General features: G+C 39.2%; 2 protein-coding genes across 6 annotated transcripts in view; one reads left to right on the forward strand and one right to left on the reverse strand.

Annotated features, from left to right (window-relative positions):
* Positions 1-14223, forward strand: part of LOC129739018 (protein single-minded) — a 97973-nt gene extending 83750 nt beyond the window's left edge. For all 5 annotated transcript variants that reach the window (XM_055730408.1, XM_055730419.1, XM_055730394.1 and 2 more), the window contains exons 3-7: positions 220-971; positions 8760-8965; positions 10413-10519; positions 10926-11073; positions 12587-14223. In XM_055730408.1, coding sequence (XP_055586383.1) covers positions 220-971; positions 8760-8965; positions 10413-10519; positions 10926-11073; positions 12587-13715 — 2342 coding nt within the window. In that variant the 3' untranslated portion in view covers positions 13716-14223. The remainder of the gene's footprint in view (positions 1-219; positions 972-8759; positions 8966-10412; positions 10520-10925; positions 11074-12586) is intronic.
* Positions 14224-15362: 1139 nt separating this feature from the next.
* Positions 15363-17584, reverse strand: LOC129751803 (V-type proton ATPase subunit d 1). Its single transcript, XM_055747534.1, has 3 exons — positions 17319-17584; positions 16369-16877; positions 15363-16303 (listed from the first exon to the last, which is right to left on the reverse strand). Exons 1-3 carry the CDS (start codon positions 17437-17439, stop codon positions 15887-15889), a joined length of 1047 nt encoding a protein of 348 aa, XP_055603509.1. The 5' UTR covers positions 17440-17584; the 3' UTR covers positions 15363-15886.
* Between the last annotated feature and the right edge of the window lie 3260 nt (positions 17585-20844).

A 20844-nucleotide genomic window follows, 5' to 3' on the forward strand; every position in this document is an offset into this window, starting at 1 on the left:
GGAAATAATAGGCGAACAAAGTGATAGAAATTATGCTGACAAATAAAAACACATTTTCGAGTGGATAGACGTTACTCTCTGTTCCATAATGACAAAAGACGACGACGACTAGTCCTTGTTGTTGAGGGGGATGAATGGCACTTATGCAGGCCTACTACAATGTCTCTCTACCGCACAGCACACTGAGATTGTTTTCTTTTATAATTATTCTCGTTACAGGACTGGGGGACGCCTGGGGCTCCCAGCATATTCCCACAAATCCCCGAGATTTGGCCATCAAAGAGCTCGGCTCTCATCTGCTTCAAACGCTGGATGGGTTTATTTTCGTGGTGGCGCCCGACGGTAAGATCATGTACATCTCGGAAACAGCCTCGGTACATCTCGGACTCAGCCAGGTCGAGCTGACGGGAAACTCCATCTACGAGTACATCCACAATTACGACCAGGATGAAATGACGGCAGTCCTATCACTGCAGCCGAATATGTTTGGTCCCGCTACACCACCTCCACCTCCCCCTACTGCAGCTGCTCAAATGCATCCGATGGAGGCCTCCCCACCTGCCGGCGGCACTCCCACCATCCCAACAGCCGTTATCAGTCAGGGCCCACCATCAGAGTCCCCGCCGCAAACTACCCCAAGCAACAGTTGTCCACCTTCCATCTCACCTAGTCTCACCTCGATCCCGCCATCATCCGTACAGCCCCATTTGGGCCCACCTCCTCAAGTTCCTCCGGGACTTTCACCATCCGTCATTAGTCAAATCCCACCGACGCCTACGCACCAGCTCCACCCGCAGCAACAACAGCAGCAGCACCATAGCCATCACAATCATCACCATCATCATCACCACCACCACCATCACCACTACAACCAGCAGTCGCAAACCATCGAAATCGAGCGGACCTTCTTCCTGCGGATGAAGTGTGTGCTGGCGAAGCGGAACGCCGGGCTGACCACTTCCGGCTACAAGGTGAGTGCCAGTAATCGTCCAGAGCTTGAAATTTATTTTGAAGCTTTCTTCAGCATTTTGAAGGGTGTAGATAGCATTCGACTCAACACACGAAGTTATTGCGACACCGAAAATGTCATGCCAATTCTCTTATAATGTTAAGAATCAAACCAAAATTTTAGGGTATTTTTATACATTTATACATTTACTACAAAAATCAAATGAAAAGTTAATCGCCTTGAGTGTAAAATTGAACGCATTTTCGCTTGATGGCAAAGTGTTTACCGTGTCATCGGATACCAGTTTCTCAGTTTTTTTTTCATATTCTTAACATTTCCTTCTCGTCTTTGACTGTCATTATTGCCAGTACTGCTCCACCGGGCGCAGCTCCGGACAGTTTGGTGGGTTCATGTCCTTTGGAACAAAATGGATAGAATTGGCTTCATACCACTCCAGGACACTTTTAGAATAGTGGCATGATGCCAAATCAGACCAAAATAGCGGAGCTTCGTCGTGCTGCTGCAAGAACGTCAAAAGGCGCTTCTCGAGCCAATCAGATTTGCCAAACGAGATATTTGGAGGCGAACTTCGACATTTCCTTCTTTTTAAATTTGTCGTTCACATCGAACTTGCTCTTGCCGGTGAAAAACTCCAACCCCGGAATTTGCTTAGAGTCGGCTTTTATATACGTTTCGTCGTAAATCACACAGCAGCTTTATTTTGTCATCATCTTCTGGAAGAGCTTCCGTACCCGAGTTTTAGCCGTAGATTCTTGTCGCTCATCGCGGTTTCGGGAAGTTCTGTACCTTGTATGTATGTAATCCAGCTCTCTTCGTTGCATTCTGGACGTAGCTCTGCGACATGTCGATCTGTTTAGCCAAATTACGGTTTGAGACGTTGAGATTTGCTTTAATCATCCTCTTCACCTTTCTCTCAGTCTGAAGAGAGTCTGAGAAAGTGTGCAAAAGTTGGTTCATTTTTACCCAATAGTTAAAAATGTTATGCCCTGTTGAATGTGTCGCAATAATTTCGTGTTCGCCCTTTATCATAGATACTTTAAAGTCTCGCAAATAAGATGAAAAGAAGACTATTTAGCCTTCCCATGATACTGATTATAATTTTGAAATATGAAAGAATAGTTTTTTTTATTAGGTTTGGGTCTTATAATTTCTAATACTTACCTACGACTTTTTCTGAGCAGCATTGAGTAACCCCCATTTTATTTAAAGTTTTATTTGGAGCTTTCATCGGTATCCTAACGAATGAGATAATGGAGAAATCGGCCGGGAGAGACCAAAGTTATAGATGAAGATTGTTTTTTTCGTGTTCCTCTCGAACAAAATGTCTCAATATTCCATACAGCCTTCAGGCTCGCTGCGCGATTAACCCCGTGTGGTTCGATTTTGCCCAAATTTAGCATGAAACCTTGTGCTAGGCCTAGGATCAATTTAAGTTGCAACCATAACATTTTGAAAAGTCGGAGAATTTGATAATTCCTAAAATTCCGAATCCATGTTTTCTGAAATTTTCTTTCAATAATCACAATTGAATTTTCTGTCCACAAAATCTTAAGTGTGAGTTAATTTCTACATCCAAACATAAAAATTCCAAGGTTTTCGCATGATGAAATACCCGAAATTATTGGAAATAATGTTTTTATTTTGTACTTAGGATTGAATTTTTATTCAGAAATGCAGTTCAGGATGGAGTTTTTGGATTCAACTGTGTTCATTTGTAATCTTTGATAAGTAATTTATATTGAAAATATTTAAATAAAAATTAGAATTTCTAAACCTCGGAATTTGAACCCTCAACTCCTTACTTTTCCAGCACACTTTCTCTGTTTTTTTTCGGAAATAGGCACCCAGAGACATTTTTTCCTAAGCTTTCTCTGAATGCTCAATCGATTCCTAAAATCTTCAATTTATTTCGAACCCAGTTGTAACATTTATCTAATTGAAACCGTACACATCACATGTATATGAATGTCTGGTAGATTTAACATATTCAAATTTGCTCTTCTTCTTCTTCTTTATTCTGGCTGCACTTCAGCAGCTCGTTTCTATGGGACCGATAACGAGATCATATGCCCAGCATTACTTTGTTAGCAGTTGATTTGTGTTAAATTGATTGAAGATATCAAATTTCAGCTTTAATTTCAGTGAGAAAGTTTGTGACTTCCTTGAAAACTTCTATATCGTTTGTTTGCAGTAATTCAGTCAGACTGGCATATTTGTTTTCGAAGGTATAATTTTTCCTTATTTGTAAGTAATTCGGACAATACAGTATTATGTGTTCAGCTGTTTCATTTTCTTGGCAAGTATCGCAGCGGGCATCGTCAATAATTTTCATTTTTGCTAACCAGTATTTTGAGTAGTTGTGTCCTGTCATAATCCGGTTCAAAGTCCTGACTTGCTTGTTTTTCAAGTGTTTTCCCTTATACCAAGGCGTTTCTAGGAAAAGGGGTTGGATTGCAAAGAAATGCTTTCCTTTTTCTTTCGCGTATTCCTGATACCAATGGTTGCAGTTCGAGGTTTGATATTCCGCAAAAATGTTGAAAGCGTCTTTAACCCTTCGTTTCATAAAGTAACAAATTTGCAACAATTAATTAAAACTGTTCCAAATTTCGCATTTAGCATAAAAGTCTAATTTTTTTCGATGGAAATACCATTTCTAACTTCAAAATCACGTTCAATTAGAAAAAAAATGACTCTCAGTGTATATAGGTACAAAAAAGACCACCTTGAATCTGAAAAATATGGAATGTGGAAAAAGCCTTATTTTTCAAATTTTTGGCCTAGTCTAATTTACAGTGAGAATTTTTTTTCGACTCAAAAAAAATATTTTCGTATTCTCACTAAAGTAATTCACATAATAAACACAAATTGAGTATTTTTTTTGTTTTCTCTCTGATATAATGGTTTTTCAATAATTGTTGCAAATTTGCAACATCATGCAACGGTAGCACCCTAGCTTAGTATATGGGTTCCATAGTGTTTTTCCGAAACTTGCATCGTTTAAACAGTGTGTTTGTTTCCTGGTGAAACTGTTCTCGTTACAATTGATTTTTTATCATGATCAGGTCGTATTAACAGGGGGGTGGTGGGAGGAGGGGGAGTTGCCCCCCCCCCCCCCCTCAGCTCACGAGAGCCGCCGAGGTAAAGAAATTAAATGTTAGCATTAAATCGTTATCAAAATTCGCAAACTTTGTTAAAAGTTCAAAATTTATCAAATCGAAAACTAGGACGGGCCCGAAATATAAACTAACACAAGATTTAGCGTAGGTATGTAATACACATTTTATTGATTTTTTTCCACGCCCGCTGGTATAAAAAATACATATTTTTAATATAAAAAAAAGTCAGATGTTCATAATTTAGTAAAGAAGCATACACAAATTTTCAAGAGTTCCAAAATATTGAACAAGAAAACATACATTGGGGAAAACAGTTTAAAACGCTTTATATAAAGTGATATATGAGGCCCTAAGCCAAAAGGGTCTAAGTGCCTCAAAACTGTTTTCGACAAAACGCGCTACAAAGTTTTCTCTTTTCTCGTTTTACATATATTTTGCATAAAGTTGTAGTTTCATACAATCGCAATAGTATAAGAAAAATTTCTATAAATCTGAAAATATAATCAAATATAGTTTAAAGTTTGAAAAAAAAAATTACATTATAAACTCAAAATTTACCATTCAATTTTCATAAGACACTCATAAAAATATGTTGAATTTTTTATTCTTTTGATCTCATAAACTGCATACTAATCAAGAAAAATTATCAAACAAGTTGTTGATGAAAGAATTTTTTTTTTACTTTAATGAGGTAAATTTTAAGTTTCACTGTATTGAAACTGTAAATTTTCAAAAATGTTATCTTAATCCTTTATTATTTAAACTCAAGTACGGGGCTTGAGCCAGAGAGTTTTAAAATCAATAAATAAAAAACGAATACATTTTTTTATTTTTCGATTTGAAACTTCAGAACTATCTACCTACATTCGATATCCGAGGTTTGAAGTATTGGTGTGCTTGTTTTCATAGAGACACATTGAATGATTTGATTGAAGAAAACAATGCTCATTGTTTTTTCTAAAGTATGATCGGCTTCTAATAATGAATCGACGAAAAATGCTTTTAATTAAGATTATTAAACTATTTTCCAATTTGAGTTAAAAAAATTGTTCTTTTCAAAATCATAGACTGACAGGTTGGATGTATTTCATCCTATATCTGACTATATAATAAGAATGTTCAATCAATTGCCAGCTGGCCAGGTATTTACACAGATGCCGGAATACCCATAATTAAACAAGCCCATCTGATTAACTTAAATCATGAAATGAAGGGTTAAGAAATATTTTGTTTTCCAGGTAGTGTTCTGAAGAAGTTCCCGCTTTTGCTAGTTCATCCGCGATGTCGTTGCCTTGTATGGATATATGACTTGGAATCCATTGCAGAGTTACACCAAACCGACACATTAGATGTATTATGTTGTGTAGCACCGTGTTTCTCTCGGTTCTGTGCGCTGCGTTTTCTAACATTATGCAGGCGGACAAAGAGTCCGTGTAGATGACACTTAACATGATGTGTTCCGAAGCGATAAATTCCAATGCTACAGATATAGCATAGATTTCGGCTGTCATTATACAAGTCGTTCTTCTAAGTTTTAGGCTGATTTTGCGTTTGGTTGTCGGGCAATAAACCCCTATCCCGCAAGAGTGAGAAGATTTCGAAGCATCTGTGTATATGGGCCTCCTACGCTGGTACTTGTTGTGCTGCAGACAGATTACCATTTGTTTGAGAATTCTAGGGTCAGTATCTTTTTTCGTTGGCCTCAAATCTCCCAGACACGTTTGGATGTCGAGAGCCGAAAGGATGTTGTGAGTTATTTCGATTTTCTCCATAGGAACGATGGCACTGAAAATTTCTCTGTGTTCAAGGTAAGTTTTTTCACAGAAGGTGAGATTGTCTGTTGAAGTCGTTGGATCAAGAGCAATTAGTTGATTCATGACTATCGATCCGTTTGCCGCATATCTGGCTATCTCTCGGCATGCAAGGTATTGTGATCGGATGTTGAGTGGGAATTCTCCAGCCAAAGCACAGAGGGTATTTTTGGGAGTTGTTCTTGTACAACCTGTAATTTTGCGCCAACATTGATTCATAACTACTTCTATTCTGCTTCGATTAGATTTTGCTGCATTTGCATGCGTAATGCTTCCGTAGTCGACTAGACTCCTTATCAAATTTGCTCTATGTGTTGAATATTCTACCTTTTGAAGTTTTTTAGTGATGTTTTGTTATATTCCTGTCACAACCAAAAACTGATTTTCGTTCGTTATCCATCCATAAGCAGCCTTCTTTGTCAGGAATAATTCTGTGAAATGCCGCTATTGAACACCAGGCGGCGCGATTGAACTTAAAAAATTCAACTGTGGTATGTGTATTGTAGAAATATCAACCAGGAAATTGTCATTTGATGAAGTGAACTTAATTAACACATTGCGAACTGAATACGAAATATTTCGTTTTTTCGCTAACAGTGTGCTACACTTTGAAGCATTACTCAAATGTACTGTATTTAATTTGCTTTATTGAACAAAATTTGACACAACATTTACCGTAACTCAAAGACTCTAAATTTGTAGAATATTGTTCAGGGGTTTCTGAGATATACAATGCCGAGTTTCTTTAATCTTTAATCTTTCAGTTTTTTCTTTAACTTTTCTGGAGAGTTTTTGCTGCAACTTTTCCAGTCAAGTTCGTATAAAATGTATTTCATCCAGCTTATTGGAAGGGCACCCGAAAAAAAAACAGCAATTTGAAACAACCAGTAACATAGCGCAATAAAACAACAACAAGCAATTATACGTGACTCCAAGACCAAACAAAACGACCTCGAAACTTAGCTGGGGTTTGGGCAAAACACGTGAACCACCAACTACTTCTACTTACATACATATAGGTATGACTTTCCTTCGCAAGCCGTTTCGGAGTTTGTTGAGGCATGGTTGGCTGCTGGTTCCAGCTTAGAGGAACGTGAAACGTTCAGGGTGCTTCTATTGGAGCGCAAACCCAAGCAGGGCTATCATCTGGATGCATTCTCTAATGTATATGTAGCGTAAACGTAAATTTTCCTCCACCCGAAGATGGTTGATGGTTGCAAGTTCATAACAACTACAAAGTATGTATAAGTTATAGTTTGAACGAGTTTAATACGTTTCATCTTACACGCGCCCTCCACAATTTTCCGGGAAGAATAAAGCTATACAAGTTTTCCTCCGCTTTAACTGGTATCATCATCTCTTACGAGAGACCCATTAGGTTTTTGGTTTTTCGTTATGGTTGAGTGAGTCGAGCGAAAAAAAGGGTTGACGAACGTTTGCCCAACCTACCGTGTGCCATGCAAAGCAGCTCATTAATCAATTATTCAATTCGGTTGAAAAAAAAGGATTGAGATCAAAAGTTTCATATTCATATCCGGTGCGGTGTGCTCGAGATTTGTTTTTTTTTCTCTCGTTGTTAGTCTGTTTGTGTCTCAAGAGCGTTCACATATAACACTCCTTTTTGTGTGTTGATTAACTTTTAAATTGTAATCACAAAGGGTTTCGGAAGAAAAGTAAGGAGGAAGTTGCTGCGCTGGGTGCATCTTCACTACTGGAAGTACCTGGCTCGTTTCTTTGTGGGAAAAATTAGTATGCATGGTCATGCATACGTCGAGGAGTTTCTTTGTTATTTTTCATAACGATATACCTACATCTGCATATGTAGGTACACCTACGTTCTAGGAAGAAATTATCAGTTCAAAAGTTAACTCTAGAGTCTATCTATAGTTGATTTTTTAAAGGAACCTACACCCAAAATTTCTGAGGCCAGATTTTAGCAAAATTTTGCTCAAATTTGACCAGCTAGAAATTGAGCAATCAATTTAGCAATTTTTTTCTGCTAAAATTTTAGCAAACAAGGGCAAAATAAGCCGCCGAAAAATTTTACTGAAATTTTAGCAAAAACCGCGTGAAAAATACCGGGCAGATTTTCATTTACAAATTTTTTTTTTGCTTTCAAAACGCAGGGAGGGCACCAGATTTTACACAAAAAACCCATTTTTTTCCCTTTTATACTTTATTTTGGATTTCCGCTTAATTTCACAACACAACACTTTGTTTACTTTGATTTTCTTCCGGCGCCTGGACCGAGATGCTCCGGATGTGGGTAGGATTTTTACCGGTGGTTTCGCGAATGTTTCTATCGTCGTCTTACCGGAATCAACAAAGTTCCATCCTGTCAGGACTTTGCAACTTCTCTGGCGACTCCCGGGCATTGGTGTCATATCCGCTGGTAACGGCAACCTGGTAGAAAAAAAAACACTTGAAAACCCGTAAAATCCATCAGTGTCCAGATGGACTCTTACCTGTATGCTTCCTGTGTAGATCAGGCCACCATTTCGTCGTCCGCTTGTTTACCAAAAGCATCCTCTTCTTGAAATTTGCGTAACTGCACGTTTCGTTTTCTTTGCGGCGGGAAAGACGGCTGCTTTCCAAAAACACAGCGGCTAACAAAATTAGTTTTCGCTGAAATCAAACAAAATAACCTTTTTGCTATCGTGTTAGTTAAACAAACCTTTTTGCTAATCGAAAGTAACACAGTATTTTTGCTAAGTGGAGCCTCGAAAGTTTTGTGTGTATACTTCGAATCAGAGTAAAACTTGATTTAAGAAATATCTTACCTTTTTTTAATGAATTGCCTAGGAATTTTTAACTTTTCGTGACACTGATCTTTACTAACTTCCTCTCCATTACCATCCATAGGTCATCCACTGTTCCGGCTATCTGAAGGCGCGCATCTACCCGGGCGATTCGACGTACGGCGATGGGCACAGCTGCATCCAGAATCTGGGCCTGGTGGCCGTTGGACACTCGCTGCCCCCTTCGGCCATCACCGAGATCAAGCTGCACCAGAACATGTTCATGTTCCGCGCCAGCATGGATCTGAAGCTGATCTTCCTGGACGCCAAGTGAGTGCTGTTTCAACTGTTTTTTCTTATATAGTTTAAGTTTAGACAGAAAGTGAATCAAATTTCACGAGGCTATCCCTTTGCTCACGTGCTACATTTGAAAACCAAAATAGTGGTTGCTTCTAATAACAGCACTTCACAATGTCATAACTGCAGTTGTAAACCGTCTATGCGGAAAATAGTCATCAAAATTAGGAAATAGGGACATGACACGTAACGAGATAGTCGGTACCTATAAGTATAGCGCAATGCTTTTTTAAGTGTCAAACAATGAAAACGGATACCCCTCGAATGCTACCGTGTAAATATCGGAACCACTTACGACGGCTGAGGGTATTTCTTTTTTATTCGTTCAAGCAACGACCGCGCTGCAAAGTGGAAAACAAATCGTGTAATTTGATACTGCACTTTTACGGAATATGGACCATGTGCTGTGCAAGATTCGCCATTCATGGCTTCGTTTATCTCTAGAAAAGAAAAAAATCAAACTAAAAAACAATGATAAAACGTAAACAATATCGATCGAATGTTTGGTTTACGTTCATCGACTGGTTTTTGGAAATTGACGACCTGTTGTAGTTGAGCAGTAGTACGAAGACAGAAAAAGACCTAGCTAAGATAAAAGGGAAAAAATCAGAAGTTCGTCGAGTATTGGACTAAGCAAATTTACCGCTTCCAGACGGCGATGATGGTGGAACCCCCATTCGGTAAACACCACCCTGCCGGGCGTCGGTGCCAAAGTGATTTGTCGAAGTTGTTGAAGTTTGTCAACTGTCCCCAGCAGAAGGGTCTTTTGCTTTCCATTGGCAGTCCTCAAAAACCCTAGTGCTTGTTCCAGTGATGCCAATGTGAAAAAACATTCAAATAAGTACTTAAACAAGCAACGCCAAAAAAAATTAAAAATGGTTTACTATCTTTTGAGATTAGTCTTTATCTTTAACAAACAAAACTTTGTCAGACAATTGAACTTTTTCTGGCACCACTTGCATCAACAGATGATGAAGTTCCAGGCCAGATCAGCCAGGGCAGGGCACTCACTATTTGCCCTATCAAATCCGCGGAACGTGCCAAAGCTTATTTGCAGCACACGAGCATGAGCGCCGCCTGGAGAAGGGACGACTGATGGTGGCGATGAGAGATGGTCTGTTTTGTTGTTTGTGTGCTCTGTACTCCATGCTCCATGGGGTACGAACACCTCGCTCGGTTCAACTTCCGGTGAATTTTGTTTCTTTTTTTTTCCATGGAAGTTTGTGCGGATTGTTGTTTTTTTTTGGTGCTACTTTCTGTTCTTTTCATCCTAGTCTGTTCAATGGGCGATGGAATGACGATCTAAAAGAAAATCTAGAATTTACATAAAATTTTAATGAAAATCTTCAGTTTTAATGGTTATGTTTAACTGTTCCTACCACAGTTGATCAATTTCGTCCTTTTTCTCTTTCAATTTTAGGGTTTCCCAGCTAACGGGCTATGAACCGCAGGACCTAATCGAGAAAACACTGTACCAGTATATCCACGCGACGGATATCCTGCACATGCGATATTCCCATCAGATATGTAAGTATAGCCAATTATCGTGTAGGTATCTTGTTCCGTTTCCCGACAAACAGTAGCTCGAACTTCAAAAATCCTCATTCAAAACTAATTCACCAACCTCCATAACATCTACGGGGGAATTATTCCTGTTTGTTGCTTTCGAATATCTCTCGTTTGAATTTCCTTTGCGTGCGCGCATAAGCAAGAGGGAGGAAACGCATCAATCCGAGAACTGATAAAGTGAACAAACGAAACAGAAACACTTTTGAGAGCACCCTAAATAGCGAGCGGAATAAGGAGGCGGATCAAATTACATACATTCTGTTGTGTTTCTCTTTTTCTCCTCAAATGTGCTATAATCATCGTCACCGTCATCATCATCATCGTAGTAACCCTTTTCTTTATCATTTATCTTCGCTTCCTCCAGTAATGTACAAGGGCCAGGTTACGACCAAGTACTACCGGTTTCTGACCAAGGGCGGCGGCTGGACATGGGTGCAGTCTTATGCGACCGTGGTGCATAACACCCGATCTTCGCGGCCCCACTGCATCGTCAGCGTGAACTATGTGCTGAGGTAGGTTTTCCGTTTTCTGAAGAATTTCTATCATTTCTTTCCATCACATAAACTGGTAATAGTTTAACAGAGAATTGTTAGAACCAGCTCAAATAGAGCAACGATGTTCGAAACTGCATGAATTAAAATCCCAGAAATGCTGGTAGTGATCTAAGAAAAATTAGGCTCAATGTGCATATTAAGATCAGATATGTTAAATAATAAAGTGATCATTGATCTAAAGAGAGAACATTTTTCTACATTGAATGAAGATATTTTAGTTCCACTATTGATTAAAATTTATCTGTTAAGAATAATTTGGTGTGTTGAACGAACAATTTTTGACTAACAGTAGGTTTTGATGAGACAATGCTCAATGGTCACAACTATTCGAGTAACTGACGTTCACCGTTATAGCACAGGTTATAATGAGATCTCACAGTAAATTATTTCTATTTAATTGTTTGCTGTGTGAAACAAAATTTTTCATTCAAATTATTAAGGGTTTTTCAACTTTAATTAGCGTTTTACTGCCCCTACTTTCATAACAGTCCCATATGCAAAAACACGCAAGAGAGAAAATCAGCTTTTTCTGTTTTGGAATATATTCTTTGATTATGACCACTAGTCTCAGCATAAACGAAAATCGTTTGATGGAATGTGTTCTAGGTTGTCATAATTAATCGTAAGACCTGAAATTTTAGAAATTGGGCCATCGGTAACGTTGGGAGCACCATTTTATTCGTTATGGGACTGTTATGCGAGCATATTTCAGACCTTTTTCAAATCTACTCGCATAATAGTCCCATACAGAATATGTTTTGCTAACCAAGCTTCTTTCTAAGACTCAAATTTGATCATTTTTGAACTTCTAAATGCATTTATCAGAAAAAGAAACACACTTTTGGAAAAATATCGTGAATTCTACATTGTAAGTTGAATCTTTTTACGGTTTTGATTACATCTGTTAGTTTTTTGCTCAGAAAGACATTCCTTCCTTCTTATTGACCTGCCTTCGAGAACTAGTGTGCATAATTGGACATCAAGTGAGTTTAAATCTTTTTTAAATGATTCAAAGCAATCTATTTCGCCGAAAGAAGCATTGAAAAGTAACCAAATTCGTAGTATTTCACATATGGGACTGTTATGCGGGTATATTTCATATGGGACAGCCACAAGTTGATATTTTTTTTCGAAATTTCTAGAACAAAATATTGAAGCCCTATGTTCAAAATGACGAACTGTCAGGTTAGATGAAAAATGACGAAAATTCATATGGGACTGTTATGCGAGTAGGGGCAGTTTAGTACTATGTTGATTCTTTTCTGAATATTTATCGCCAGTTTCGGCGATAATTTTGGATGCAGAATTTGTCCGAAAAATGCGTTCTCATGATATTACTGATTCTTCTGTTTTGAATATACAACGACTTTATTTAAGTTTTTTTTTTTAATATTAGGAAAATCAGGTTTATAAAGCTTCTAAATTTTATCAGATCATCGTTTTCATTTTTTTTTCTCTCCGTCTCTTGCAGTGACCAGGAAGCGCGAGACCTGCTGCTCAACGAAATCCAGGGCCCGATGATTCCGAAACCGGAAATCACTACCCCAGCACCTACTCCCGTCACCAAAGCGATCGTGAATAGCAGCAATAGCAATAATAGTAACGCTGCCAACAACATCATTAACAGCAGTAACATGACCACAAACCCGGATGTGACACCGATCTCACCTCCACTTGGTGTCCAGCAACAGCAACACGTGGCCATGCAGCAAATACAACAGCCGCAACAACAACCGCAACACCTGGGTCTTCAGGGACAGGCTCCAATTTTACCGCCCCACAATCCGTTGCTGGTCAAAGAAATGAGCCACTACCTGCAGCTGCATCAGTTCGATGACGACACTAATATGCACCAGATGGGCCAGGTAGGGGCACCGCTACAAGGTGGTCCTCACCACCACCACCACAGTCAGACGTCTGATTTCGATCATCATCAACATCAGCAGTACAACGGTGGCCATCAGGGTACGTTTATGATGGACTCCAACCAGTCGATGCCTCAGGGAACACCGAACGAATTTCTGGATTCTTACTACGATCCGTTCTATCAGACGTACGACCCCCAGGGCGATGGGTCGAACGTGCTGAGGCCCTTCTCGGCTAGCTCAAACAGCTGTAGCAGCTCAGACGGGGAAGCTCATCTAACAGCCACCTACATTCATAACACGGCCCTCATTCAGCAACAGCAGTCGCCTTACGACGATATAAGTCAACATTTCAGCTTGAATTGCTTCAACAGCAACAGCAACGGAAGCAACGGAACCTCTGCCAATGGGCATCTTAATGGAACCGTGCACCATCTACATCACACGGTCGGTCCAACGATAGCCAACGGAACAAATAACAACAACAACAATAACAACGGACTACACGATAGTGGGTTCCTGGAGGACTTCAAAACCCACACAAATGGAAACCACTCACAGCATCACCAACAACAGCAGCAGCCAAATCACCACCATCAACAACAGTCGCAGCAGCAGCAACTCGCCCACAACGGAACGATCGTTTCCGCAGGTCCGCAGTACACGAGCGTGATTGTGGAACCGCCCAACTACCACCATCATTTGCCTGTGGCACCGAATGAGTTCGTCCATTAGTTGGAGTGTTCGTTAAGAAATGTTCGATTTGTTAAAAATTAACTATTTCAAAAAAAAAAAAGAAAAAGAGCGGAATTGGGGTTTTTAATACTTAAATTTAATTTTAAATATTTTTTAAAACCTACATACTTTGGTCTGAAACAAAATTCTCATAAATACGAAAACAAGACTGCAGGCAGTTGACTGGTGGTAGCCGGTTTTCCCTCGATTTTTTTTAAAGAAAATTAGTTGAAAAATTACAATTAGTTAAACGATAGTTGAACTGCTTGTTAAATTAGAATCAACAGCAATGAACGCTAAACTAAGACTGTTTAGTTTTCGGAATTTGTTACCCGAAAAATCTGTCCCAAATTGATATGGTACCTCTTCATCTCCTGTTCCGCGCTATAGGTTGCTTACATGTTTAGTATTTATTTATTAGAGATTAGAGAGATCATTAAGTGTACATATTTGTAACTAGAATGGAATTGCATATATTTGTAAGTGTATATAACAATAATAAACAAAGAGTGGAAAATTTATATTACGTTGTCGTTTGTTCTGTGTGCTGAGAAATCTTCGAAACACCCTTCATTTTTTTGGGTTCTATCGAAAATTCCGAAATTAAGTCAAAATTGTCAAACTTAAACCAGTGCTCAAACTTTAAACGTTGAATGTTTGAAATCAATTATCGACTGCAGTATAGATTCAGGCGCTTTGGTACTTTGTTGCTGTTTTTGTAAAAACAGTAGCTCAATTTCTGAGGTCTGTTCTGTAGTCTTGGCTAAATCAGGCAAATCACGTGAATGTGATATGCAGAGTCATCTAGATTTCAAAGTCAGAACCAGATACATCATACACATTGAGCGGATTTTTATCGATATTGGGTTTTAAATCTTGCAAGATTAAAAATAATCTTATTGTCGAAGGTTTTGATTAAAAGATTAACTACCTTGAAATGCCTATTGACTTCTGTAGTATTCAAAAGTTTTCTTGGTTAGGTAAATTCTACACTGAACATCGGCAAAGTTTTCTCTTTAACATTGGTTCATTCAAACCAAGAAAGATATTCAAGTTTAAGCTAGAATATTCAACAAAATATATTCTAAGATTAAAACTTTTAACGCAATCGCCCTCACCGCTTTTATATTCAACTTCATAAAACTCCAAACCATAGGTCATTTATGTATTTGAAGTTTACCTTTTACTAAACATCAAAACTCTAGATATCTGGTTTAAAATATTAGCCCTGAATTGAATAAAAACCAAAACTCAGAATCAAACTCGGAAAGGAATAAGGGTGATGAATCAAAGCAAATGAAAGAGTCCCTTTAATTCAACCACGGTAATGGAAATGTTCAGATACCGGTATTTCGACAAGAAAAAGATTGGAGAAGATAGTGAGTTGCTATCGAAATACCGGTATCTGAACGTTTCTTATACCGTGGTTGAATTAATAGTAATCTTTCGATTGCTTTGATTGAGTAGAATTATTCAACCATGTAGGCTCACTGGAGTGAATTAGGGTGTCCACCAAAGCATAGGATGATGAAAAAATAAATTAACAAACTTATCTTAATATCTACACTTTATATTATCTGCTCCATCTACATGATTCATTGAAGTCATACACCACAATACAGTTCAGTGAAACGTTCAATATTGAAATAGTTTTCATATATAGTATATTATTAACACATATCATACAGAACCATGATTTTTAAGTGAATATTTTGCGTGTGATTGATATCAGTAGAATAGTTTTTGTTCAAAACGAAAACAGTTTGTTGTTCAATTTTCTTCTAGCGGCAGCGGAACCGATCGAAGGTCTTAAAACATAACTAACAGAAACAGCAGTTTTGGTGAAGTTGGTGGTTTCTTCCTATGACACGTTCTTGAACAACAAAAGTTCTTCACATAAAAACAGCTTTAAAGTGGACACTTTCACGTGTTTTTTTTTGTTTTGGATGGTGAGAAACGAAACTTTATCGTAATACTTGATGCGGATTTCATTTTTTTAGTTTGCCTCATAGATAAATTTTGAAGCAGAGCGAAATGGAAAATGTATATGGGTAGGAATGTTGTTTTACACTTTACGATTAAATGTATCTGAATCGCTTGTATTTGCGCTCAACCGTTGCTGTTTTTTTCTTTAATTTTATTCTTACACCCAATAATGTTTCTCATTCCTCTTAGAAGATCGGGATGTAGTTGTCGATCTTGGCACGGTGCTTCTGGGCCACACACTCGGCAATCCAGACGATGTTGCGGCACTCCTGTTCTTTTAGCTTCAGATATGAATAGAACACACCGAAGTGGAACTGCTGAATGAAAGCATAAACGTTGAGCTTGACCTCGTGTTCGTAGAACTTGTCCTCCAGCGTTTTGTCTCCGGGATTGTTGCCGGAGCCATCGAACAAAGCCGCATATTCGGCGTAGTACTCGGCAACAGCCTTGACCTGTTCGTAGTCATCGGCACGGGCAAGGGCGGCCAACCCATCCGGGTGCATACGTCCACAGCGTGGGTACAGCTTGGCCCGGTCGTCCTTCGAAAGTTCGGTGCCGAACGAATTGATCGTGATGATGATGGCGCGACGGTCGGCTTCAAACTAAAAGAAAAAATGTTGATTAAAATTTTGGAATTGATATTAAATTTAAGAAAAAGGAAACCAACCGCCAAGATCTCGCACATTACATCGGCAGTGGTTCCACCGATGTTCTTGCAGAAATCGTAGAACGCCTCCAGATACGCCTTGTACAGCGTATTACGGATGATTTCAATGTTCATCTCATCCAGATCCTGCTCCGAGATGCAGTCGACGAAGAAGGGGGCCAGTGGGGTGTCCACCAACACTGCGTTGTACAGCTCGGCCGGAGTAGCGGCCACGTGGATGGCTTCCATCTGCTCGAAGCTTCCCAGCGGGTGGCACTTGGGAATTAGTTCCGAAATCGGACGCTGGTGGAGTGTTCCCGTGATCAACAGGATGATGTTGTCGATCATGTAGCTGTAGGTGATGAAGTCCAGGAAGGTGGACAGCGGCTCTACGGCATGGTTGCGCATATGCTGGAACTCAATGACCAGTTTCTCACGTAGTTTGTCGTCGATCACCGAAACAGCCAGCGGTGAGGGCTCGTTGGCCAGGAATTGTCCATAATCGGTTCCCTGCAGGTGCAGCTTCAAATCTAAAGAAAAGCAACAGATTCTTCAACAAAATTTTCAAAACCTCTTGTTTGGAATTTTTCATTAAAAATATTAAGTGATATTGAGATAAATTTGGAGTTTTTTTAAAAACGTGATTTTTTTTCATAAAAAATACTTCCTTAAAGTTCATGTTATAACATAGGTATTCATAAAATTTAAGTCTTGGGAAACTTTTCGTGAATGAAAATAAATCATTGAGAGCAATCATCCATCAGCGCACCCCTCGGCGTGATTCATTGCCATTGCATTATTTTCTTCGAGATAAGGTCATATGACCACTTTTGTTGGCACTTTCCGTATTTTTGTCGTATTTCGGCCTAAAGCCCACCAACTCACAAACTTTTAACCATCCCAAACCCCTAATCGGAACACCTTTAACCCAACCCACTCCCAAAAACATCGGAAAATATCGATTTATTTACCTTCCAACGATTCGCACTGGACCAGATTGAGATAATCCGACTGCTTCAGGATTCCGCACTTGAAGCCACGGCACAGGCCTTCCAGATAACCCCCATCGATGTTGAACATGAATCCTGGCATAGCGGCGGTGTTTTAGCTCGTGTTTTTCGACAGGAATACGTACTTTTCTGCCCTAAATTTGAAGAAAGATGATCACGGAACGACGACGACGACCACAAGATGTTGCTGCTGAGAGATTTTCCTCTTCTCTGGGGGTTGAAAGGTGTCATATGACTCTCTTGGAAAAAAAGAAAAAAGACCACTGGCGTCGGGGGCGGGAGGTTTCTCTGGCATTTTTATGCGAGTGTACTAAAAACATTAGCTGTGTTCAATGGGCGATGGAATCGAAGTTATTCTTTCTCTCCTTAAGAAAAACCCGTAAGATCTGTCAAAAGTTGGGTGAAATTTTAGCTGCATCCCATTTGCACTAATGGAAAACCATCACTCAAATTCATCAGCGCTTCCATCGCCTATCACAAGGCTGAACCGTTGCATGTTTTGACACTTGCTTTGACAAAAAGCACCATCTTGCGTGAGCCTTCATTATTGTCGCTGAATCGCCAAACCGGAGCTTTCGTCAACATCAGCGACGGCGACATCACTGACGACATTGCACACCGAAAAAACTTTTCACATGAACGCTACGTGAAAATGTACATGGATTTTTGCCACCATGAAAATCACGTGGAACCTACGTGAATTTCAAGTAGCAAACAGAGCTCGCACAGCAAGCAGAATTCACGTAATTTTCATATGAGTTGTATGTGAAAATAACGTACAGCGGATGTGGAAAGGTATTCGTTCTGCTACATGCGATTCACGTAGATTTTATTAAAATATGAAGGTAGTGAGTTTCTTTTCAGTATAAAAATAAAATTGTTTCGAATTAGCAGAGGCATTTTATTATTTTGACCAATTTAAAAACATAACACACTAACTTTTTAAAAATCACACAGCACTACATTTCACTTATTTTCATTAACATCAATATCGCCGGGAGATTTACTTTTGATGTCTCTTGTTAGCCTTGCCTTTGCTTACAAGCTGCCTAATTCCAAATCCTGTTTAAAAATGAAAAGATGTTTAAAACAACCACACAACAAAATTTTAATTACTTACGGAGAATCAGCTTCTCCATCACCACGTAATTTCTGTAACAGCCATCACAAACGATTGGATGGAGGCCATATTGAGTACTGTATTCTTTCGCTTAGATCTACGTGAATAAGCTATTCACAGCTACGTGAACGTCACATAGAATGCACCAAACCTCTTTGTACTTGGTGGATCACTGGATTTTCACGTGAATCAAATGTGACCTTGGTTGTGACAGCAAACGGTTATGTGAATTTCACGTAAGGATCATGCGAGTTTGTATTAGCTTGTAAGTGATTCACGTAAGTCGAGCAAAAATTCACGTAATGAGCGCCTACGTGAAAATCCAGGTGAATTTAACGTTTTCTTTTCGGATGAGTGCATGTTGACCCGACATCCAAGGTCTTTTGATACACTAGGTTCTCCGACTTTGACAGTTACGGCGTGTTCGTAAACTGATTTGTTTGGGTGATGCATCGATTTGTTTGGTAGATGTCGAATCACCTTCCAATGCTTTTCATACAGTTTGTTTAATTTACGAACGCCAACATCGATAGAAAAAATCACTTCGATAGAGAAAATCAATTTACGAACATGCCGTTAGTAGGCGAGGAGTGAGCGGGGCTCTCAATGAGATTGTTTATTTTTTGCTCAGCTTTTCGGTGGTTTGTTGGTAAACAAACTTCATGAGTTCCGTATAGTTGCATAGCCTACATAGCCAAAATGGCTGAATCGGGAATTCGATATTCTGTAACACCTCCTGAATATATACACACCTTGCCGACATCTATCTTCACTGACAAAACATCTTACACTTTAGTGTGTGAAATTTCACACATTTTGAAAATAAGTAGACCAACACATTAAATGTGTGAAGGTACTGCTGCACATTAATGTAAAACACCCTATAAGGAAAAGAAATGTGGGCGTTTCACACATTATGCAAAAAGCTTTTGAAACGGGAAAATGTGTGAAATCATAAAGCGCTTGGAAAGGAAAATGTGTAAAATCAAGAAATATGGAAAAGGTCCGCTATTTTTAAGTACGACTGGAACCCAATTAAATGCTGATGGTTTTTTTAAGTTCTTTTATTCATTGAAATAAAGATTTTAAACACTTTTCGGTTTTTTTTAGGAAACTCCTCCTTTTTTGCCGAATAATTCCTGCATTGGCACCGCCAGCAAACAGCTGACTGAATCCGAAATCTAGAAAATCGAAACATAATTAATTAGTAGGTTGATGTTTAAAGTTTAAATAATAACCAACTTACATCCCATTTGTTACGACGATTCAACCGTAAAAATACTTCGAAGTAGTTTGTATATGGCTGAAACCAAATTGATAAAGAAAAGCAACAAGAGTGATTTCACACACTTTTTTCTTGTCCAGACTGATTCGAATAATATGTAAATTTCGAATCTGCATGGTGTGTAAAAATCACAAACCAGTTTGACAGCTCCATATATTTGCTGATAATGTGTGAAACTATTTTGTAAAATGTGTGAAATGATTTATCAGTGTTCCGTGCCGGAACCAAACAAATGAAAGGGTTGCCAAAGTGTTTGATGATTTTTTCATCGTCGCTGGTTGGCAAAGTTGCCAATCACCTTTGGATTTTTCCTCGTATGTTTCTGACGCAAACACCGAGAATGTTTCAATTTCCTCGGCATATAGTTTCTCTTCGCCTTAGAGCCGCCCAGATGTTTTCACGGTTAAGTCGGTCGAATGCTTTTTCGAAATCAACGAACACCAGCAGAAGAGAGTCCTGGAATTCGTTGATTTGTTCCAGTATGATTCGTAGCGTTGTGATATGGTCCACACATGATCGTCCAGATCGGAATCCAGCTTGTTGCCGTCGGAGTGTAGCGTCGATTTTCTCCTGGATCCTGGATGTTCAGGATCACTTTGCAGAGTACTTTGAGGGTTGTACAGATCAACGTTATGCCTCGCCAGTTACCGCACTCTGTCAGGTCTCCTTTCTTCGGGATCTTTACGAGGATACCCTGCATCCAGTCGGCCGGGAATGTTGCAGTATCCCAGATGTCAGCGAAAAGACGGTGCAGCATTTGTGCTGACTGTGGTACTCTCCGTTGAGCGTGTGTGTTGGGCAGCTAATAAGAGTAACAGATATACAGAGTAACATAAAATGAACTGACCTTGTGTGAACACAATTCGACAACGTGTTTGTAATAATTGGCTCCTGGAATAAATATTAATTTGTTGTGCAATTACGTGCGTTATTTATAAGCGGGTTATCACACTGACAGGGCAGGGTCGGCTTTCAGCATTTCAGCAGGGATGCAATCGATTCCAGGTGCTTTGTTGGATTTCATGTTTTCGATTGCCGCTTCTATTTCAGCGAGCGAGGGCGCTTCCGAGTTGACGCCATTT

This window comes from Uranotaenia lowii, chromosome 1 (genome assembly GCF_029784155.1).
Source record: "Uranotaenia lowii strain MFRU-FL chromosome 1, ASM2978415v1, whole genome shotgun sequence".
Taxonomy (NCBI): Eukaryota; Metazoa; Arthropoda; class Insecta; order Diptera; family Culicidae; genus Uranotaenia; species Uranotaenia lowii.

What these genes read in the sequence shown, in the direction of transcription:
- LOC129751803 (XM_055747534.1), bottom strand. Translation starts at nt 17,439, where the DNA reads ATGCCAGGATTCATGTTCAACATCGATGGGGGTTATCTGGAAGGCCTG. An exon ending in CCAGTGCGAATCGTTGGAAG is followed by an intron (nt 16,878 to 17,318) that starts GTAAATAAATCG and finishes GCTTTTCTTTAG; the next exon opens with ATTTGAAGCTGCACCTGCAG. An exon ending in TAATGTGCGAGATCTTGGCG is followed by an intron (nt 16,304 to 16,368) that starts GTTGGTTTCCTT and finishes TTTTTCTTTTAG; the next exon opens with TTTGAAGCCGACCGTCGCGC.